Below are 19,240 nucleotides of genomic sequence, written 5' to 3'. Positions count from 1 at the left end.
ATAAACAACTTAACATATTTTACAAGAATCCAGAGTGTGGACACTTCCATACCTTTTCTCTTTGCAGCAACAAAGAATATAACAGGAGAGAAATCAGGCGACGAGGATTAAGACAGAAAATCACTGGAAAGAAGATTTCCGGCGACAAACTGTGGGACGGCATCGGGAGCAATGGAATGTTATGAGGGTCGGACTCGTGCGTACATGCGCACACGTACAAAGACATCGGGCAAAGCACTGACATCAACTGAAGGTTTAACAAAACGTTTCAACAGCAACCGTGATTAAGACGACCGACAGTCGGCGTATGGAGGCGGCTTCATGCAAGGGCACCAGTCTGGGGGCGTTGGTAACTGCGCCTCTGCCGTTCCCGCTGGCACAGTACTCCACCAGCCACGTGGTGGTGGCGGCCCTGAGAGTCTGAGGGCAATGGAGGAGAAATGTGGGAGCAGAGGGAGCATCGGACTGGTCCCCAATCTGTAATAATCACCGGTTTGCCCCGGGAAGTATGGATGGGGGTGGTCCCGGATATGTCAGAGAGCAGGGATTGAGAGGATGGGGGGATATATTTATAGAGGTGAGCTTTCCGAGTATGAGGGCGCTGGAGGAGAAGTTTGGGCTGGCGGGGGGGAAACAAATTCAGGTATCTGCAGGTGCGGGACTTCCTACGTAAACAGGTGTCAACCTTCCCGCTCCTACCGCTAAGGGGGATTCAGGACAGGGTAGTTACTAGAGGGTGGGTAGGAGATGGGAGCATCTCAGGCATTTACTCAAGGAACTCATGGGGTCAGAGGAGATGCAGACCGAGGAGCTGAAGCGCAAGTGGGAGGAGCTGGGAGGAGAGACAGTGGATGGTCTATGGGCGGACGCATTGAGTAGAGTCAACGCGTCCGCAACATGTGCCAGGCTCAGCCTGATACAATTTAAGGTTGTTCACCGGGCTCACATGACTGGCCCGAATGAGCAGATTCTTTGGGGTGGAAGACAGGTGTGAAAAATGTGCGGGAGGACCAGCGAACCATATCCACATGTTCTGGGCATGTCCGAAGCTTAGGAGATTTTGGCAGGGGTTTGCAGATGCCATGCCCACGGTGTTGAAAACAAGGGTGGTGCCGAGTCCAGAGGTGGCAATTTCCGGGGTGGCGGAAGACCCGGGAATCCAGGAGCAGAAAGAGGCAGACGTTCTGGCCTTTGCTTCCCTGGTAGCCCAGAGACGGATACTAGTAGCTTGGAGGGACTCAAAGCCCCCAAAGCCGGAGACCTGGCTATCGGACATGGCTAGCTTTCTCGGTTTGGAGAAAATTAAGTTCGCCTTGAGAGGGTCACTGTTAGGGTTCACCCGGAGGTGGCAAACATTCGTCGACTTCTTCGCGGAAAATTAATAGTCAGCAGAAGGGGGGGGGTGGGAAGAGTTAGTTTAGCTTAGAGTGGGGGTTAATAAAGGTGGGATCTGCAAGGGAGGGAGACGGCTTTTGCACTATGTTTATAGCTTCATGTATATTGTTTATTGTGTTGTTGTTATCATACCAAAAGTGCCTCAATAAAATGTTTATTAAAAAAAAGAAGCCCGATAGTCGGGGAAGTCTTGCTTTAGTTGAAGTGAGTGGGGCCTGGGAAGCAGGGACCATGCACGTGGGAAAGCTACACGGACTGCAGGGAATGATCATTTCGAAGTCTGCCGACTTGGCACAGCTTTCTACTCGGGCGAAAAGTCAACATACTCAAGCATAAAAAAAGGGAACAATTTCCCCGTTTGCTTATTCAAGGAATTGTTTGTCAGAAGTAAGTACAGACCTGCGGAGACGGGATCCACAAATGGTGGGAAAAAAGGCGCCATGGATACTTTTGATGAGGATTATGAAACATGGAATTCATATGAATTGCTTTTAATAGCTAATCAGACACCAGAGGGCCGAAAGGTCACAGCGGTTCTCAGCTCAGTTGGCCATTAAATATTTATGCTGCGACAGAATCATGTTCACCCAGAAAAACCAAGAGATGCAAGGATCCTCCTGTTAATCCTGGTTTTTTTCCTTTTAATTTGTTATTCTGTTATTTAAATGTTGTACATGGACAATAAATGTGCCTATGCCTTGAAGATGGAATTCACCTTTAATTCGAGTGGCTGGTAAACTTGACCTTTGATTTCAGGCAAGGCAGGTTGCAAGGAGCTGTGCATATTTTGGATCAGCAGACTCCAGGGAGATCAGTGCTAACACACCTTGATGGACTTGGCTGTTGGCCAATGGACTTTCGATCGGTTGGAGTTTTCTCTGGAACGTTCCTTCCTCTGTGTGACTGTGTTTTCTCTTTTACTTTTGTTTTGATGTAAGAAGCTGGAGGGTCACAGCTCTGCTCTCTCATCGAATGGATTCTTTCTGAAGATCCAAAGTAAAGATCTTTCTCTCTCCACAGCCAGACTGAACCATCAGGCAATCCAGTCCAGCCACCATCTGAATGCAGGGTCAGTTGTTTAAAGACCCTTTTAAAATGACGTGTGAGGAACTCTGTTCTTATCTCAGTAAAGCTGTTGGTCATTCTGGTGGTGTTGGAATCAAGTAAGATTTGTTCCTTTGAGTGAAGGATGAGGCTGTTAAAGTGCCTCTCCAGAGGAAAATCTATTGTCTGGGAGTACTGGCTGAATGCCCCCGCCAGAAAATCATCTCCAACCATACACCGGTACAAAGACCTCAATATCGGAAGCAAGGACACTCATCTTTAATTTAATTTTAATTCCTATTATTTTTTTACCCCACCCAGTGTATCTGTTTTGTGTGTGTTTGGGTAGAGGGTGGGACGTTAGGGGGAGGCATAGTGGATTAGCTGGCTATTATTCCGTTATAATTATTGCAGATTTAACTTTGTTCCAGTTATGGGTAAATAGTTTGTGTACAACTTACAAACCTGGTGGCTATAACTTATTGAGCAGTCAAAGGGGGGCCAAATATTCTCAAATTGTATATGAATTATTGGTTCATTATTGGTGTTGGGACTCCGGGGTCTGTCGGGCTGGAATCAACCGCGCACTAGCCCAAGGTGTCGCAACAGAGACAAGATCTTCAGTGATTTAGAGGGAAATTTTTCTCCTAAACCGTATTGGTTGTAGAAAATTCCAATTCCACTGCCATAGTCACAAAGAACGCCAAATTCTACCAAAAAGAAATAGAGGTCCATCACAGAGACTATCTTGTTGAATGGTGTGTATATATATATATATATATATATATATATATATAGAAATAGCATTATCAGGGGATCTATTGTATAAATGTTCACTGTTGCCATTGCATTAATGAAGTAAAGCGGGAGGGTTCCTGGGAATACATTCTTACTGGTTCTGCGTCACATGATGTGTAGCGACTTCAGCCGGGTGTTTGAGCAGATCACCATTTTGACTGAATGAGCAACACCTTGAATGAACCTCTCATCGTGTTTTACAAGAATCCAGAGTTTGGGTACCTCCATACCGTTTCTCTTTGCAGCAACAAAGAAATATAACCAAACCCCCATCTGGATGACTAATGTCCTTTAGGTCAGGAAATCTGCCATCCTTACCGGGTCTGGCCTACATGTGACTCCAAACCCACACACAGCAGTGTGGCTGACTCTTGAACACAAGGTGAGTCGGGATGGACAATAAATACCAAACTGACCAGCGGCAGGAAGCAAGAGTCTTCCTGGCATTGTGAACAGAAATAGCAGAGCTAATGTCAGGCCTATGGTACAAAAACGCACCGCGGCTACAGGAGCAGGTCGGAGACTGGGAGTTTGACGGAGTGCAACTCCTGGAAGGTGATAAGAAACAGGAACTGAAGGCCACTCAGCCCCTTGAGCCCATTCTGCCATTCAAAGCTCCTACAGCACTGCACAATGCCAGACCTAAAATAGGTTTATCTTGACTTGTTCCCATTACATACTGCTCCAGGGAACCGCCGGGAAAACAGATTCATCTTCCACACCTTCTTTGCCATCCCGATTAGTCCAGTTGACACTTGGATTGAAGTGGCCCACAATTGTTTCATTGCATTTGTTACATAACCCAATAATTTCTTGGTTAATGCTCTGTCTTACAGTACGACTGTTCAGGGGCCCTTAAACAACCACCGCCTCCACATTTTCTAACACATACTATCTCTAATCGCCACTCAATCGGGTATTTACTCGCTGATCTTCTAAGCCAAGATCCTTTCTCACTGACGTCCTGTCATCCTTTTTTTTTTAAACCAGTGCTACCCAGCCCCCTTTGCCACAGGCTACAAGAGCAGATCAGAGGCTAGGAACCCTGTGATGAGTAACTCGCCTCCTGGCTGCCCAAACCTGTCCAGTCTTCAAGGCACAAGTCAGCAGTGTGATGGAATATTATCCATTTGCCTGATGAGTGCGGCTGCAATAACACTCAAGAAGCTCGACACCATCCAGGACAAAGCAGCCCCCCCTTCATTGGCCCCCCATTTATAAACATTCCATCCCTCCATCACTGACGTAGAGTGGCAACTGTGTGTACCATCTACAGGATGCACTGCAGGAACTCACCAAGGCTCCTCAGGCAACACCTTCCAAACCCACAACCGCTACCTCGAAGGACAAGGATAGCAGACAGGTGGGAACACCACCATCAGGAGGTTCCCCTCTGAGCCACGCACCATTTCAACTTGGAAATATATTGGCCGTTCCTTCCCTGTCACTGGGTCAAAACCCTAGAACTCCCTCAGAATAAGGGGTCACCCATTTGAGACAGAGAGGAGAAATTTCTCATTTCAGAGGGTAGTGAATCCGTGGAATTCTTTACTGCAGAGAGCTATAGAGAGGCTGGACCTTTAAGTATGTTCAAGGCTGCGGGAGACAAGATTTTTGATCAGCAAAGCAATTAAGGGTTATGGGGATAAGGTGGGAAAGCGGAATTGAGGATTATATCAGGTCAGTCATGATCTCATTGAATGGCGGAGCAGACTCGATGGGCCGAGTGGTCGACTTCAGCTCCTACGTCTTGTGGTCTCCCTAACAGCACGTTGGGTGCACCTACACCTCACGGACTGCATCGTTTTAAGGCTCATCACCATCTTCTCTAGGGACAATTAGGGATGGGCAATAAATGCTGGCCTCGCCAGCGATGCAGGCAGTCATAGAGACCAAAGTAAAACAGCCAAGATCACGGTGGGACACAGGGAGGTAGAGTGATCAATATTGAACCTGGATAAAGGTAAGCACAACACCCTCGCTCTCCTGCATCTGATGGGGCAGGCAAAGTCTCGCATTGGCGCCTCATGGAAAAGACAAAAGACAGCTCGTTAAGACCCCCCATCAGTGCAGCAGCGGAACATCAGTCTCGACACAGCCCAAGCATCAACACGTGCCGTTGGCATTGTACACAGAATGGACCAGGGCGCATCATGCCCCAACACCCTCCTATCCCACAGCACAAGACCTGCTGTGCCCGTTAGTGCGATGCAGATAGAACACCAGGTGCCACAAACTGAACATTCATGTTGTGACACACCTGCTAGCAGCTAAAAATAACCTGCAGCTCTCCCCGAGAGCACTCCACCTTCTCAGGTCAGCGGCTGCACAACAAAAACAAGCTCTATATACTCCATCTTCCCAGTGTGCTGCACAGGATCCAGAGGGTGCCAACTGTTAGAAACAGCTCAGTCACTGTATAACGCTCGGGTGGGACATGTCTGTCACTGTATAACACTGGGGCATAGTACTGGTAGGGATGGGTCTGTCACTGGTGGGACGGATACTGTCACTGTATAACTCTAGGGTACAGTACTGGTACGGCTGGGTCTGTCACTATAACACTGGCATACAGTATTGTTGGAAACAGCTGTCACTGTATAACACTGGGGTACAGTACTGGTGGGGACAGATCGGTACTGTATAGCACTGGGTTACAGTACTGCTGGGGACGGGTCTGTCTGTAAAACACTGGGTTACAGTACTAGTGGGGACGGGTCTGTCACTGGATAACACTGGGGTACCGTACTGGTGGAGACGGGTCTGTCACTGTATGACACTGGGGAATAGTACTGGTGGGGATGGGTCTGTCATTGTATAACACTGGGGTACAGTACTGGTGGGGACAGGTCTGTCTCTGTATAACACTGGGGTACAGTACTGGTAGGGACGGGTCTGTCACTGTGGAACACTTGGGTACAGTGCTGGTGGGGATGGGTCTGTCACTGTGGAACACTGGGGTACAGTACTGGTGGGGATGGGTCTGTCACTGTATAACACTGGGTTACAGTACTGGTGGGGGACGGGTCTGTCTCTGTATAACACTGGGTTACAGTACTGGTGGGGATGGGTCTGTCACTGTATAACACTGGGGTACAGTACTGGTGGGGATGGGTCTGCCACTGCATAACACTGGGGTACAGTACTGGTGAGGACGGGTGAATGAGGACAGAGTTGTCTGGAGTGGACTATCAGGATAGTCAGTCGATCAGCAATAGCAGATGCATATGAAACAGTTCATGACTCACAAAAATGATACATCCCAGTGAGGGAGTAGGATTCCAGGAAAGGGATGAATTAACCATGCTTAACCAAGGACATTAAGGAGCATATTAAACTGAAAGAAATGTGGTAAAGATTAGTGGTAAGCCAGAGGATTTGGAAAGTTTTTAAAAACCAACAAAAGTTGACCAAAAATATACACAGGGATAAACTAGCGAGTAATACAAAAACAGACAGCAAGAGCTTCTTTAAGTCCAATAATAATGTTTATCAGTGTCCCAAGTAGGCTTACATGAACACTGCAATGAAGTTCTTGTGAAAATCCCTTAGTTGCCACACTCTGGCACTTGTTCGGGTACACTGAGGGAGAACTCAATGTCTAAATTACCGAACATGCACATCTTTTGGGACTTGTGGGAGGAATCCGGAGCACCCGGGAGAAACCCACGCAGACACGGGGAGAACGTGCAAACTGCACACAGACAGTGAAAGCCGGGAATCGAACCCGGGTCCCTGGCGCTGAGAAGCAACGGTGCTAATCACTGTGAAAGAGAGAGGCTAAAGTGAACACACATGGGCCCCTTAGAGAATGAGGCTGGGAAATAATAATGGAGAACCAGGAAATGGCAGGAGTTACATTAAGTACTTTGCGTCAGTCTTCACGGTGGGAGACATGAAGACATTTCAAAAATACAAATTAATCACCGGGCAAAGAGGTGAGGGAATAAATGTAATAAATGACACTAGAGAAAAACGACTAGGGAAACAAATGAGGCTAAAGTCTGCTGGAGTTGAATGGGTTGCATTCCAGCCTATTAAAGGAAGCAGTTCCAGAAATAGTGGATGCACTGGTAGTAATCTTCCTAAAATCCTTCAATTCTGGAAAAACCCCAGAGGATTGGAAAGCTGTCAATGTAACACATTTATTCAAAAAGAGAGAGACTAAGCACAGGTAATCATCGACCGGGGAGCCTTCTGCTCCATGGATTGGAGAAGCTGGGACTGTTCTCCTTGAAGGTGAGAAGGCTGAGAGGAGATTTTATCAAGTTGCTCAAAATCACGAGGATTCCGGGACGGAGTAGAGCCATGGGTGACTGTGCGGAGTCTGCACGTTCTCCCCGTGTCTGCGTGGGTTTCCTCCGGGTGCTCCAGTTTCCTCCCACAGTCCAAAGATGTGTAGGTTAAGTGGGGTTACGAGGATGAGGCGGGGGAGTGGGCCTAGGTAGTTCTCATTCAGAGGGTCGGTGCAGACTCGACAGGCTGAATGGCCTCCTTCTACACTGTAGAGATTCTGTGGTTTCTATTGAAAAAGAAAGTGAAGGATAACGGTGAAAAGGAAGGGGAATGAGACAAGGTGAGTCGCTCTTGCCAAGAGCTAGCATGGACAGGAGAGGCAGAATGGCCCACTTCTGAACTGCAAGCAATTCAATAGTCACACCATGAGTTGAAGCAAAACAGGAATGGGTGAACAGTGTGGAGTTTTTTTTTTAAAGACATAGACATAATTATATATATATATATATATCTCATATTGTAACACTGCTGGGAGGGAGAAAGAGATTATCATAGAAAATTGACCACACTGGTGGATTTGCATTCCCAGTTGCATCAACAGTTCTAGTATTGACTTGTGGACAAGGTCACATATTCAGTGGTGACAGAGAGTACTAATTGTAACCACTGATTAAATTCTAACACAAAAGACATTCATTATGTATCGCGCATAAAATGGAGATTATGATTTGATCAACATGATTCCTGCTTTTTGCTGTCAATGAGACAAGACCGGCAGATCTGCGTGGCAGGGGTGGGGGGGCTAGATCAGCAAATAAGACCACAAGATATAGGATCAGGAGACCATTCGGCCCATCGAGTCCGTTCCGCCATTCAATGAGATCCTGACGGATGTGATGTGATAATTCTCAACACTTTCCCGTCTTATTCCCTCTATTACCCTCGATTCCCTCACTGGCTAAAAATCTGTCTCTCTCAGCCTTGAACATACTTAACGACCCAGACCCTCTGTGGTAAAGAATTCCGCAGATTCACTCCCCTCGAAAGGAAGAAATTCCTCCTCATCTACCGGTCTCAAATGGATGATCCCCTGACTCTGAGATTCTGCCCTCTGGTCCTAGACTCTCCCACAAGAGGAAACATCCTCTGAGCACCGACCCCGTCACGTTCTGCAGCTTTCTCCCATTTTAATAATATTCAGCTCCTTTATTCTTCCTACCAAAGTGCATAACCACATATTCCTGCATTATACTCCATCTGTCAAATTTTTGCCCACTCACCTAACCCATCTTCTCACCCTTACCATGTCTCCCCAAATCTGTGAGCCGGTGGCCCGGAGTACGGGACTGGACGTTGGAACCTGCCAGCGGCGGTACGCTTTATACACATCCCACATTACCACTGGACAGCATATTACCACCAGCGTATCCCACATTACATTTGCTTGAGTGGATCAGGCGACTTCATTATGAATTCTTACCATGTTTATGCATTTTCCCAAGAAACATGCATTCTAAACAGATTTACTTCACCAACACTGGTCCCGCACTTCAACATTTAAATGCCATTATAATATATGAAATGTGATATGTACATCAGACACAGTATTTCAGATTTTCAAAATATGAGGAACATGATTTAAAACTGTTAAGATTTTTTCACAATTACGTTTACAGTTAAATTTGACATTAAGTGAACATAGGGTGGACATGGTAAACAACACAAGGCTGATTTTAGAGACGAACAAGCCAACCTTTGCAATCGATGGATTGTTATTAGGGGTAAATAAATTCACAAACAGAAACTTCTTGCTGTTTTCACGCGATTAATATTTGGATACCCTGTTCTTCCACGCTTATTTTTAAGTCAAGATAGCTTCCACACTGTGTTCTTATTTGCACCATCCTCGTTTACACTAAATACTGACGTTACTGGACACAGATCATTTATTTACTATTTTTAAACAGATATTACTGCCTGGTTTTACACAAGTAATGTTTGAACGATTACCCCACAGGTGTATATGGAGGGAGCTCACGTTTTACACCACTGTACCCAGTTGCTTACACACTCATTACTCACTATTTCACACTTACTGCTTCCCTGCCACACACTACTGCCCAATTTCGACCCTGCCGCTCACCATTGCACTTTTGCTCACACGTCGCGCGCACACTTCACCACAGCTCACATCTGCACACTAAATCCAAACAGATGACCCAGACTCAATTTGGCACGCCCAACACAATGGGTTTGCAGGACGGCAGCTTTGCATTTTGACCCGCACACAGAGGTTTGCACACTTGCTGCTCACTGTAGCCATCTTGATCACTGTCATTGCAGCCCATTACATAGCATCGAAGATTACCACACCTATTTTGTACACTAGAATTTTCACTTGTATGGCAACCATATTTTCACGGGAATTTGACCACCATACCGCAGCCACATTCTCACTAAAATCTGCACTCATACCTCAGCCATATTCTCACTAGAATTTGCACACTTGTACCACAGCCATATTGTCAGTAGAATTTGAACATTTGTACCAGCCACATTCTCACTAGAATTTGCACACTTGTACCGCAGCCATATTCTCAGTAGAATTTGCACACTTGTACTGCAGCCACATTCTCAGTACAATTTGCATCTTCGTAACATAGCCATATTCTCACTAAAATCTGCACGCTTGTACCATGGCCATGTTCTCACTAGATTTTGCATCCTCATACCGCAGCCATATTCTCACAAGAATCTGCACCCTCGTACCACAGCCATATTCTCACTAAAATCTGCACACTCATATGACAGCCATATTCGCACTAGAATTTGCACTCTAATACAGTGGCCATATTCTCACAAAAATCTGCATCCTAGTACCACAGCGATATTCTCACTAGAATTTGCATTTGTATCGCAGCCACATTCTCACTAAAATCTGCACACTCGTACCACAGCCATACTCTCACTAGAATTTGCACTCGTACCACAGCCATATTCTCACCAGAATTTGCGCTCATAATACCACAGCCATATTCTCACTAAAATCTACACCCTCGTACCAGCCATATTCTCACTAGAATTTGCACACGTGTACCGCAGCCACATTCTCAGTAGAATGTGCACGCTTGTACCACAGCCATATTCTCACTAGAATTTGCACACTTGTACCACAGCCAAATTTGGCACGCCCAACACAATGGGTTTGCAGGACGGCAGCGTCGCATTTTGCCCCGCACACAGAGGTTTGCATACTTTCTGCTCACTGTAGCCATCTTGATCACTGTCATTGCAGCCCATTACATAGCATCGAAGATCACCACACCTATTTTGTACACTAGAACTTTCACTTGTATGGCAACCATATTTTCACGGGAATTTGACCATCATACCGCAGCCACATTCTCACTAAAATCTGCACTCATACCACAGCCATATTCTCACTAGAATTTGCACACTTGTACCGCAGCCATATTCTCACTATAATCTACACTCATACCACAGTCATATTCTCACTAGAAATTTTACCCTTGTAGCGCAGCCATATTCTCACTAAAATCTGCACACTTGTAACGCAGCAATATTCAGTAGAATTTGCACACTTGAACCACAGCCACATTCTCACCAGAATTTACACCCTCGAACCACAGCCATATTCTCACTAGAATTTGCACACTTGTACTGCAGCCACATTCTCACTAGAATTTGCACACTTGTACTGCAGCCACATTCTCAGTACAATTTGCATCCTCGTAACATAGCCATATTCTCACTAAAATCTGCACGCTTGTACCATGGCCATGTTCTCACTAGATTTTGCATCCTCATACTGCAGCCATATTCTCACAAGAATCTGCACCCTCGTACCACAGCCATATTCTCACTAAAATATGCACACTCATATGACAGCCATATTCGCACTAGAATTTGCACTCTAATACAGTGGCCATATTCTCACAAAAATCTGCACCCTAGTACCACAACCATACTCTCACTAGAATTTGCATTCGTATCCCAGCCACATTCTCACTAAAATCTGCACTCGTACCACAGCCATACTCTCACTAGAATTTGCACACTTGTACCACAGCCATATCGTCAGTAGAATTTGAACATTTGTACCAGCCACATTCTCACTAGAATTTGCACGCTTGTACCGCAGCCATATTCTCAGTAGAATTTGCACACTTGTACTGCAGCCACATTCTCAGTACAATTTGCATCCTTGTAACATAGCCATATTCTCACTAAAATCTGCACGCTTGTACCATGGCCATGTTCTCACTAGATTTTGCATCCTCATACCGCAGCCATATTCTCACAAGAATCGGCACCCTCGTACCACAGCCATATTCTCACTAAAATCTGCACTCATATGACAGCCATATACGCACTAGAATTTGCACTCTAATAGTGGCCATATTCTCACAAAAATCTGCACCCTAGTACCACAGCGATATTCTCACTAGAATTTGCATTTGTATCGCAGCCACATTCTCACTAAAATCTGCACACTCGTACCACAGCCATACTCTCACTAGAATTTGCACTCGTACCACAGCCATATTCTCACCAGAATTTGCGCTCATAATACCACAGCCATATTCTCACTAAAATCTACACCCTCGTACCAGCCATATTCTCACTAGAATTTGCACACGTGTACCACAGCCACATTCTCAGTAGAATGTGCACACTTGTACCACAGCCACATTCTCACTAGAATTTGCACACTTGTACCACAGCCAAATTTGGCACGCCCAACACAATGGGTTTGCAGGACGGCAGCGTCACATTTTGCCCCGCACAGAGGTTTGCACACTTTCTGCTCACCGTAGCCTACTTGATCACTGTCATTGCAGCCCATTACATAGCATCGAAGATCACCACACCTATTTTGTACACTAGAACTTTCACTTGTATGGCAACCATATTTTCACGGGAATTTGACCACCATACCGCAGCCACATTCTCACTAAAATCTGCACTCATACCTCAGCCATATTCTCACTATAATCTACACTCATACCACAGCCATATTCTCACTAGAATTTGCACACTTGTACCGCAGCCATATTCTCACTATAATCTACACTCATACCAGTCATATTCTCACTAGAAATTTTACCCTTGTACCGCAGCCATATTCTCACTAAAATCTGCACACTTGTAACGCAGCAATATTCAGTAGAATTTGCACACTTGAACCACAGCCACATTCTCACCAGAATTTACACCCTCATACCAGCCATATCCTCACTAGAATGTGCACACTTGTACTGCAGCCACATTCTCACTAGAATTTGCACACCTGTACCGCAGCCATATTCTCAGTAGAATTTGCACACTTGTACTGCAGCCACATTCTCAGTACAATTTGCATCCTCGTAACATAGCCATATTCTCACTAAAATCTGCACGCTTGTACCATGGCCATGTCTCACTAGATTTTGCATCCTCATACCGCAGCCATATTCTCACAAGAATCTGCACCCTCGTACCACAGCCATATTCTCACTAAAATCTGCACACTCATATGACAGCCATATTCGCACTAGAATTTGCACTCTAATACAGTGGCCATATTCTCACAAAAATCTGCACCCTAATACCACAACCATATTCTCACTAGAATTTGCATTCGTATCGCAGCCACATTCTCACTAAAATCTGCACTCGTACCACAGCCATACTCTCACTAGAATTTGCACTCGTACCACAGCCATATTCTCACCAGAATTTGCGTTCGTACCACAGCCATATTCTCACTAAAATCTGCACACACATACCACAGCCATATTCTCACCAAAATCTGCGCTCGTACCACAGCCATATTCTCACTAAAATCTGCACCCTCATACCAGCCATATTTTAACTAGAATTTGCACACTTGTACCACAGCCATATTCTCTATAGAATGTGCACACTTGTACCACAGCCATATTCTCACTAGAATTTGCACATTTTTACCACAGCCATATTGTGACTAGAATTTGCACCCTCATACCTCAGCCATATTCTCACTAGAATTTGCACACTTGTACCGCAGCCACATTCTCAGTACAATTTGCATCCTCGTAACTTAGCTATATTCTCACTAAAATCTGCACGCTTGTACCATAGCCATGTTCTCACTAGATTTTGCACCCTCGTACCACCATATTCTCACAAGAATCTGCACACTCATACAACAGCCATGTTCGCACTAGAATTTGCACTCTAATACAGTGGCCATATTCTCACAAAAATCTGCACCCTAGTACCACAGCCATATTCTCACTAGAATTTGCATTCGTATCGCAGCCACATTCTCACTAAAATCTGCACACTCGTACCACAGCCATATTCTCACTAAAATCTGCACTCGTACCACTGCCATATTCTCACCAGAATTTGCGCTCGTACCACAGCCTTATTCTCACTAAAGTCTGCACTCATACCACAGACATGTTCTCACTAGAATTTGCACTCATACCACAGCCATACTCTCACTAGAATCTGCACACTCATATCGCAGCCATATTCTTACTAGAATTTACATACCATACCGCAGCCATATTCTCACTAGAATTTGCATTCGTATCGCAGCCACATTCTCATTAAAATCTGCACACTCGTACCACAGCCATACTCTCACTAGAATTTGCACTCGTACCGCAGCAATATTCGCACTAAAATCTGCACTCATACCACCGCCATATTCTCACTAAAATCTGCACACTCATACCACAGACATGTTCTCACTAGAATTTGCACTCATACCACAGCCATACTCTCACTAGAATCTGCACACTCATATCGCAGCCATATTCTCACTAGAATTTACACTATCACACCGCAGCCATATTCTCACTAGAATTTACACTCATACCGCGGCCGTATTGTCACTAAAATCTGCACACACATACCGCAGCCATAGTCTCACTAGAATTTCCACTCTCGTACTGCGGCCATATAGTCACAAAAATCTGCACTCTCATACCGCAGCCATATTCTCACTAGAATTTCCACTCTTATATCGTGGCCATATTCTCACTAAAGTCTGCACACTTATACCACAGCCATATTCTCACTAGAATTTGCACTCATACCGCAGCCATATTCTCGCTAAAATCTGCACACTCATACCGCAGCCATATTCTCACTAGATTTTCACACTGGTACTGCAGCTATATTCTCACCAGAATTTGCACACTTGTGCCATAGCCTCACCAGAATTTGCACGCTTGTGCCACAGCCGTATTCTCACCCGAATCTGCACTTTACCATAGCCATATTCTCACCAGAATTTGCACACTATGACTGCAGCCATTTCCTCACTAGAATTTACACACTAGTACTGCAGCCACATTCTCACTACAATTTGCACACTATTGGCACTGCCATGCTTTCACTATCATCTGCACACTCGCAGCCATATCCTTGCTAGAATTCAGTCACTCTTACTGCGACCATATTCGCACCAGAATTTGCACACTTGTACTGCAGCCATATACTCTAGAATTGGCACTCATTCAGCAGCCATATTCTTACCCGAATTAGCAGTTGCACGGCAGACATATCCGCACTAGAATTTGCACACTTGTACCACAGCCCAATTCTCACTAGATCTTGCACACTATTACCGCAGCCATATCCTCCCCAGAATTTGCACACTAATGCCACAGCCAGATCCTCACCAGAATTTACACATTAGTGCCGCAGCCATACCCTCACCACAATTTGCACTCTATTACCGCAGTCATATCTTCAATAGAATCTGCACACCACTATTGCAGCCATATTTGCACTGAAATTTGCACACTATTAACACACCCATCTTCTCACTAGAATTTGCACACTCATACTGCAGCTGTATTGCCATCAGAATTTGCACACTATTACCAGAAATCAAAGTTTCACCATAATTGCACGCTACAACTGTACCCTATTATTGCTCGATGTGTTTCACCCGATTGGCACTAATATCTCCCTCATATTTGCTCCCCCTGACTATCTCAACTTGCTCAGTCATCTGCACCTCGCGACTTGCTCCCCCTCACCTGGCGACTTGCTCCCCCCTCACCTGCAGCTCATGACATACGACTGGCACCCTACCCTCTGCACCCTATTGCCCCCCACACCCTATTCCCTGTAGCCTACACCTGGCACCCTATCGCCTGGAGTCTACGATTGGCACCTCGAGTGGCACCCTAGCACTTACATTGTGCACCCTATCATCCGAACCTTAACACATGGAGCTTACGGCTGGCGTCGCACCCGCCCTGCAACCTGTGACTTGCAGCCCAACATCCACGCCCTACCCCCTCCTGTCTACATCTGGCATCCCACCATCTACATTTTGCACCCCATGATCTGCACCCTGGTACCTGGAGTCTATATGACTTGCACCCTTGCCCCCTATTACCTGCACCTTACATTTTGCCCCCTATTACCTGCACCCTACATTTTGCCCCCTATTACCTGCACCCTACATTTTGCCCATTACCTGCACCCTACATTTTGCCCATTGCCTGCACCTTACATTTTGCCCATTACCTGTACCTTACATTTTGCCCCCTATTACCTGCACCCTACATTGTTCCCCCTATTACCTGCATCTTACATTTTGCCCCCTATTACCTGCACCCTACATTTTGGTCCCTATTACCTGCACCTTACATTTTGTCCATTACCTGCACCCTACATTTTGCTCCCTATTACCTGCACCCTACATTTTGCCCCCTATTGCCTGGTGTCTATACGATCTGCTCCCCACATTTAGCCCCCTACCCCACCCCCGGCCTTACCTTAACGCGGAAGCGGAGCAGGGCCAGACGGATGCAGTGGGCCAGGCAGGGCGGCGGCAGGAACCAGACGCGGGGCGGCGGGGTACCGCGGCTGCGGACGTGGTTGACGACGAGCTGGGCGCTGTGGCGGGCCTGGCTCTGGCGGCGGGCCCAGTCGGGCAGGCGGCCCTTGGCCAGGGCGCCGTCGAAGGCGACCACCAGCTCGAGGCCGGCGCCGCGGCAGGCGGCCGCCAGCGAGGCCAGGTAGGCCAACGTCTGGTTCCACTGGCCGCCGCTCACCCAGTCGGTGAAGGAGCCGCCGTACAGGCGGTGCAGGCCGCTCTCGGCGTCGAGCAGCAGCCGCAGCGGGGGCGGCGAGGCCGGCAGGGGGGGAGGAGGCAGGGGGGGAGGCGGGAGCGACGGGCAAGGCCCCGGCCGCAGGCCCGAGGCCCGGTGGCGGGCGGCCCGGGCCATCTTCTGCAGCTCGACCGGCACCACGGCCGCGGCGCAGTGCTTCTCGATGAATTCCTGAAACCCTTGCACTCCCATTGTTTTCAATTAAATTGGTTTTAAAAATTAAAAATAATTCTCCTCGGGAGGGGGGGGGGGGGATTTTTTAAAAAAGTGACGGTTAAAACCGTTAGAGCCGTTGGGGGGAGGGGCGACGTCGTCTCTAATGTTTTGTTTTAGGGCCTCTCATTCCTTCCTCCCTCCCCCCCAGCCCGGGGATCGTTAATAACGGAGGAGGAGGGAAATGTGTGTGTTTTCTTCCCCCCCCCCTCTCGTATATATATTTATTTATTTGTTGGGCCCGCCTCTTTTCTGAGGGGATCCGCCATCTTTCCCGGCCCCCCTTCTCCTTCCTGCGCCCCCGCCCCCCGAGGCCTCACGGGAACTGTAGTTTACCGCCCCCTCTTCTGACTGACCGGGCATGGGCGCGCGGACTGCAACTCCCGCCAACCTCCGCGGTCCGCCTTCCACCCTCTTCCCTCGGGTAATGGTGACGATGGGCGACCCCGCCTCCTCTTCTCTCAGCCAATGAGCGAGGAGAGCCTACAGCTCCCGTCGGCCTCTGCGCTCCCGGCCTCACCTTGGCCCGCTCCGTCCATCACCCAGATGCACGATGGGGTTGTAGTTTTTATTCCCCCCACCCCACCATCTTGCCTCTCTGACTTCCGTCGCCCACTGCGACCCCCCCCGCTTCTCCTCCAATCACGCGCCTCCGCGCAGGCGCATTCTGGGGGTTGTAGTTCAAACACTCCCTCCCGATAATGATAACTGGGCGGCCGAACATCAACTTCCATAAGGCCATCCGTCAAACCCTTTTCCCTTGCTGCCATGCGGCGCCTGCGCTCTGTTCGACTAGCCTCCTCTGGCCCCAGCAGTGGGAGACCCCAGGCCAGGATTGCGCGCAACGCCCGCCGGGCGATGTAGTCCATTGCCGCCCGCACACAATGGTGGGACCCGGGGCCGCGGACTACAACCCCCAAGGGGCAACGCGGGGCTGGTTGACCAACTTGGGAACTATGCCTTCTTCCATCTTACACCAAGTTGTGCTGGCTGCTGTTTGCAGCGATTATCCAGGGAATGTAGGCATTAAAAGACCCTTTCTTTTGCAGGAGACTTTTGCAAAATCTTTATGTGACAATTAATTAACTAATAATCTTTATTGTGACAAGTAGGCTTACAAGTAGGGGCAGCACGGTAGCACAAGTGGATAGCACTCTGACTTCACAGCGCCAGGGTCCCAGGTTCGATTCCCCGCTGGGTCACTGCCTGTGCGGAGTCTGCACGTTCTCCCCGTGTCTGCGTGGGTTTCCTCTGGGTGCTCCGGTTTCCTCCCACAGTCCAAAGACGTGCAGGTTAGGTGTATTGGCCATAATAAATTGCCCTTAGTGACCAAAAACGGTTAGGAAGGGTTACGGGGATAGGATGGAAGTAAGGGCTTAAGTGGGTCGGTGCAGACTAGATGGGCCGAATGGCCTCCTTCTGCACTGTATGTTCTATGTTCTACATTAACACTGCAATGAAGTTACTGTGAATGGCCCCTAGTCGCCACTCCGGTGCCTGTTCAGGTACACAGAGGAGAATTCAGAATGTCCTAATTACCTAAACGTCAGCACGGCTTTCGGGATTTGTGGGAGGAAACCGGGGCACCCGGAAGAAAACCATGCAGACTCAAGGAGAATGTTCAGACTCCACACAGACAGTGACCCAAGCCGGGAATCGAACCTGGGATCCTGGAGCTGTGAAACAACAGTGCTAACCACTGTGCTACCGAGCCGCCCATATTAACCCAGGCGTGCGCCATTACACATTTCCAACAACTCCCGAGGTGCCATCCACAGGGAACAATCACAAGAAACCTAGTCCTCTCCAGAATACATAGGGCGGGATTCTCCCATCCGGCGGCAGAGTGTCCACGCCGTCGGATACGCCATCGCATTTCACGAGTGTGTGAACGGGCCGTTGGGAGTACCGATTGTGGCCCCTACAGGGGGCCAGCACGGCGCTGGAGCAGTTCACGCCGCTCCAGCCTCCCATCCCGGCACGGACTGTGCACCGTGGGATCCGCGCCTGCGCAGTGGCGCCGGCGTCAACAAGGACATGCGCAGTGGTGCCGGTGCCAGCCCGCGCATGCGCGGTGGCCTCCCGTAACACGCCGGCGCCGGCGCAACATGGCGCAGGAGTTCAGGGGCCGGCACGTAAGAAAATAGGCCCGGGGAGCGAGAGGCCGACCCACCGATTGGTGGGCCCCGATCGCGGGCCAGGGACCATCCGACCCTGCGCGCAGAGTTCCCGCCGGCTGCGACCAGGTGTGGACAGCGCCAGCGGGACTCTTCCTTTGTACAGCGGCCGCTCGGCCCATCCAGGCTGGAGAATCGGCGGCCCAGCCGCATCGAATGGCCCGCGACCGGCGGCGTGACAATGGCGCCGATTCTCCGCTCTGTGGAGAATCGGGGCGGCGTGGCGCCGTTGCGGGGATTCTGCTGCCCGCC

General features: G+C 48.2%; 1 protein-coding gene across 2 annotated transcripts in view; it reads right to left on the bottom strand.

Annotated features, from left to right (window-relative positions):
- Positions 1-17,029, bottom strand: part of fam120c (family with sequence similarity 120 member C) — a 59,140-nt gene extending 42,111 nt beyond the window's left edge. For both annotated transcript variants that reach the window (XM_072487879.1, XM_072487880.1), the window contains exon 1: positions 16,263-17,029. In XM_072487879.1, the coding sequence (XP_072343980.1) occupies positions 16,263-16,790 (528 nt within the window). In that variant the 5' untranslated portion in view covers positions 16,791-17,029. The remainder of the gene's footprint in view (positions 1-16,262) is intronic.
- Positions 17,030-19,240: the final 2,211 nt, after the last annotated feature.

The sequence above is a fragment of the Scyliorhinus torazame genome, chromosome 22 (assembly GCF_047496885.1).
Source record: "Scyliorhinus torazame isolate Kashiwa2021f chromosome 22, sScyTor2.1, whole genome shotgun sequence".
Taxonomy (NCBI): domain Eukaryota; kingdom Metazoa; phylum Chordata; class Chondrichthyes; order Carcharhiniformes; family Scyliorhinidae; genus Scyliorhinus; species Scyliorhinus torazame.
This window is presented reverse-complemented; position numbering and strand designations above follow the sequence as displayed.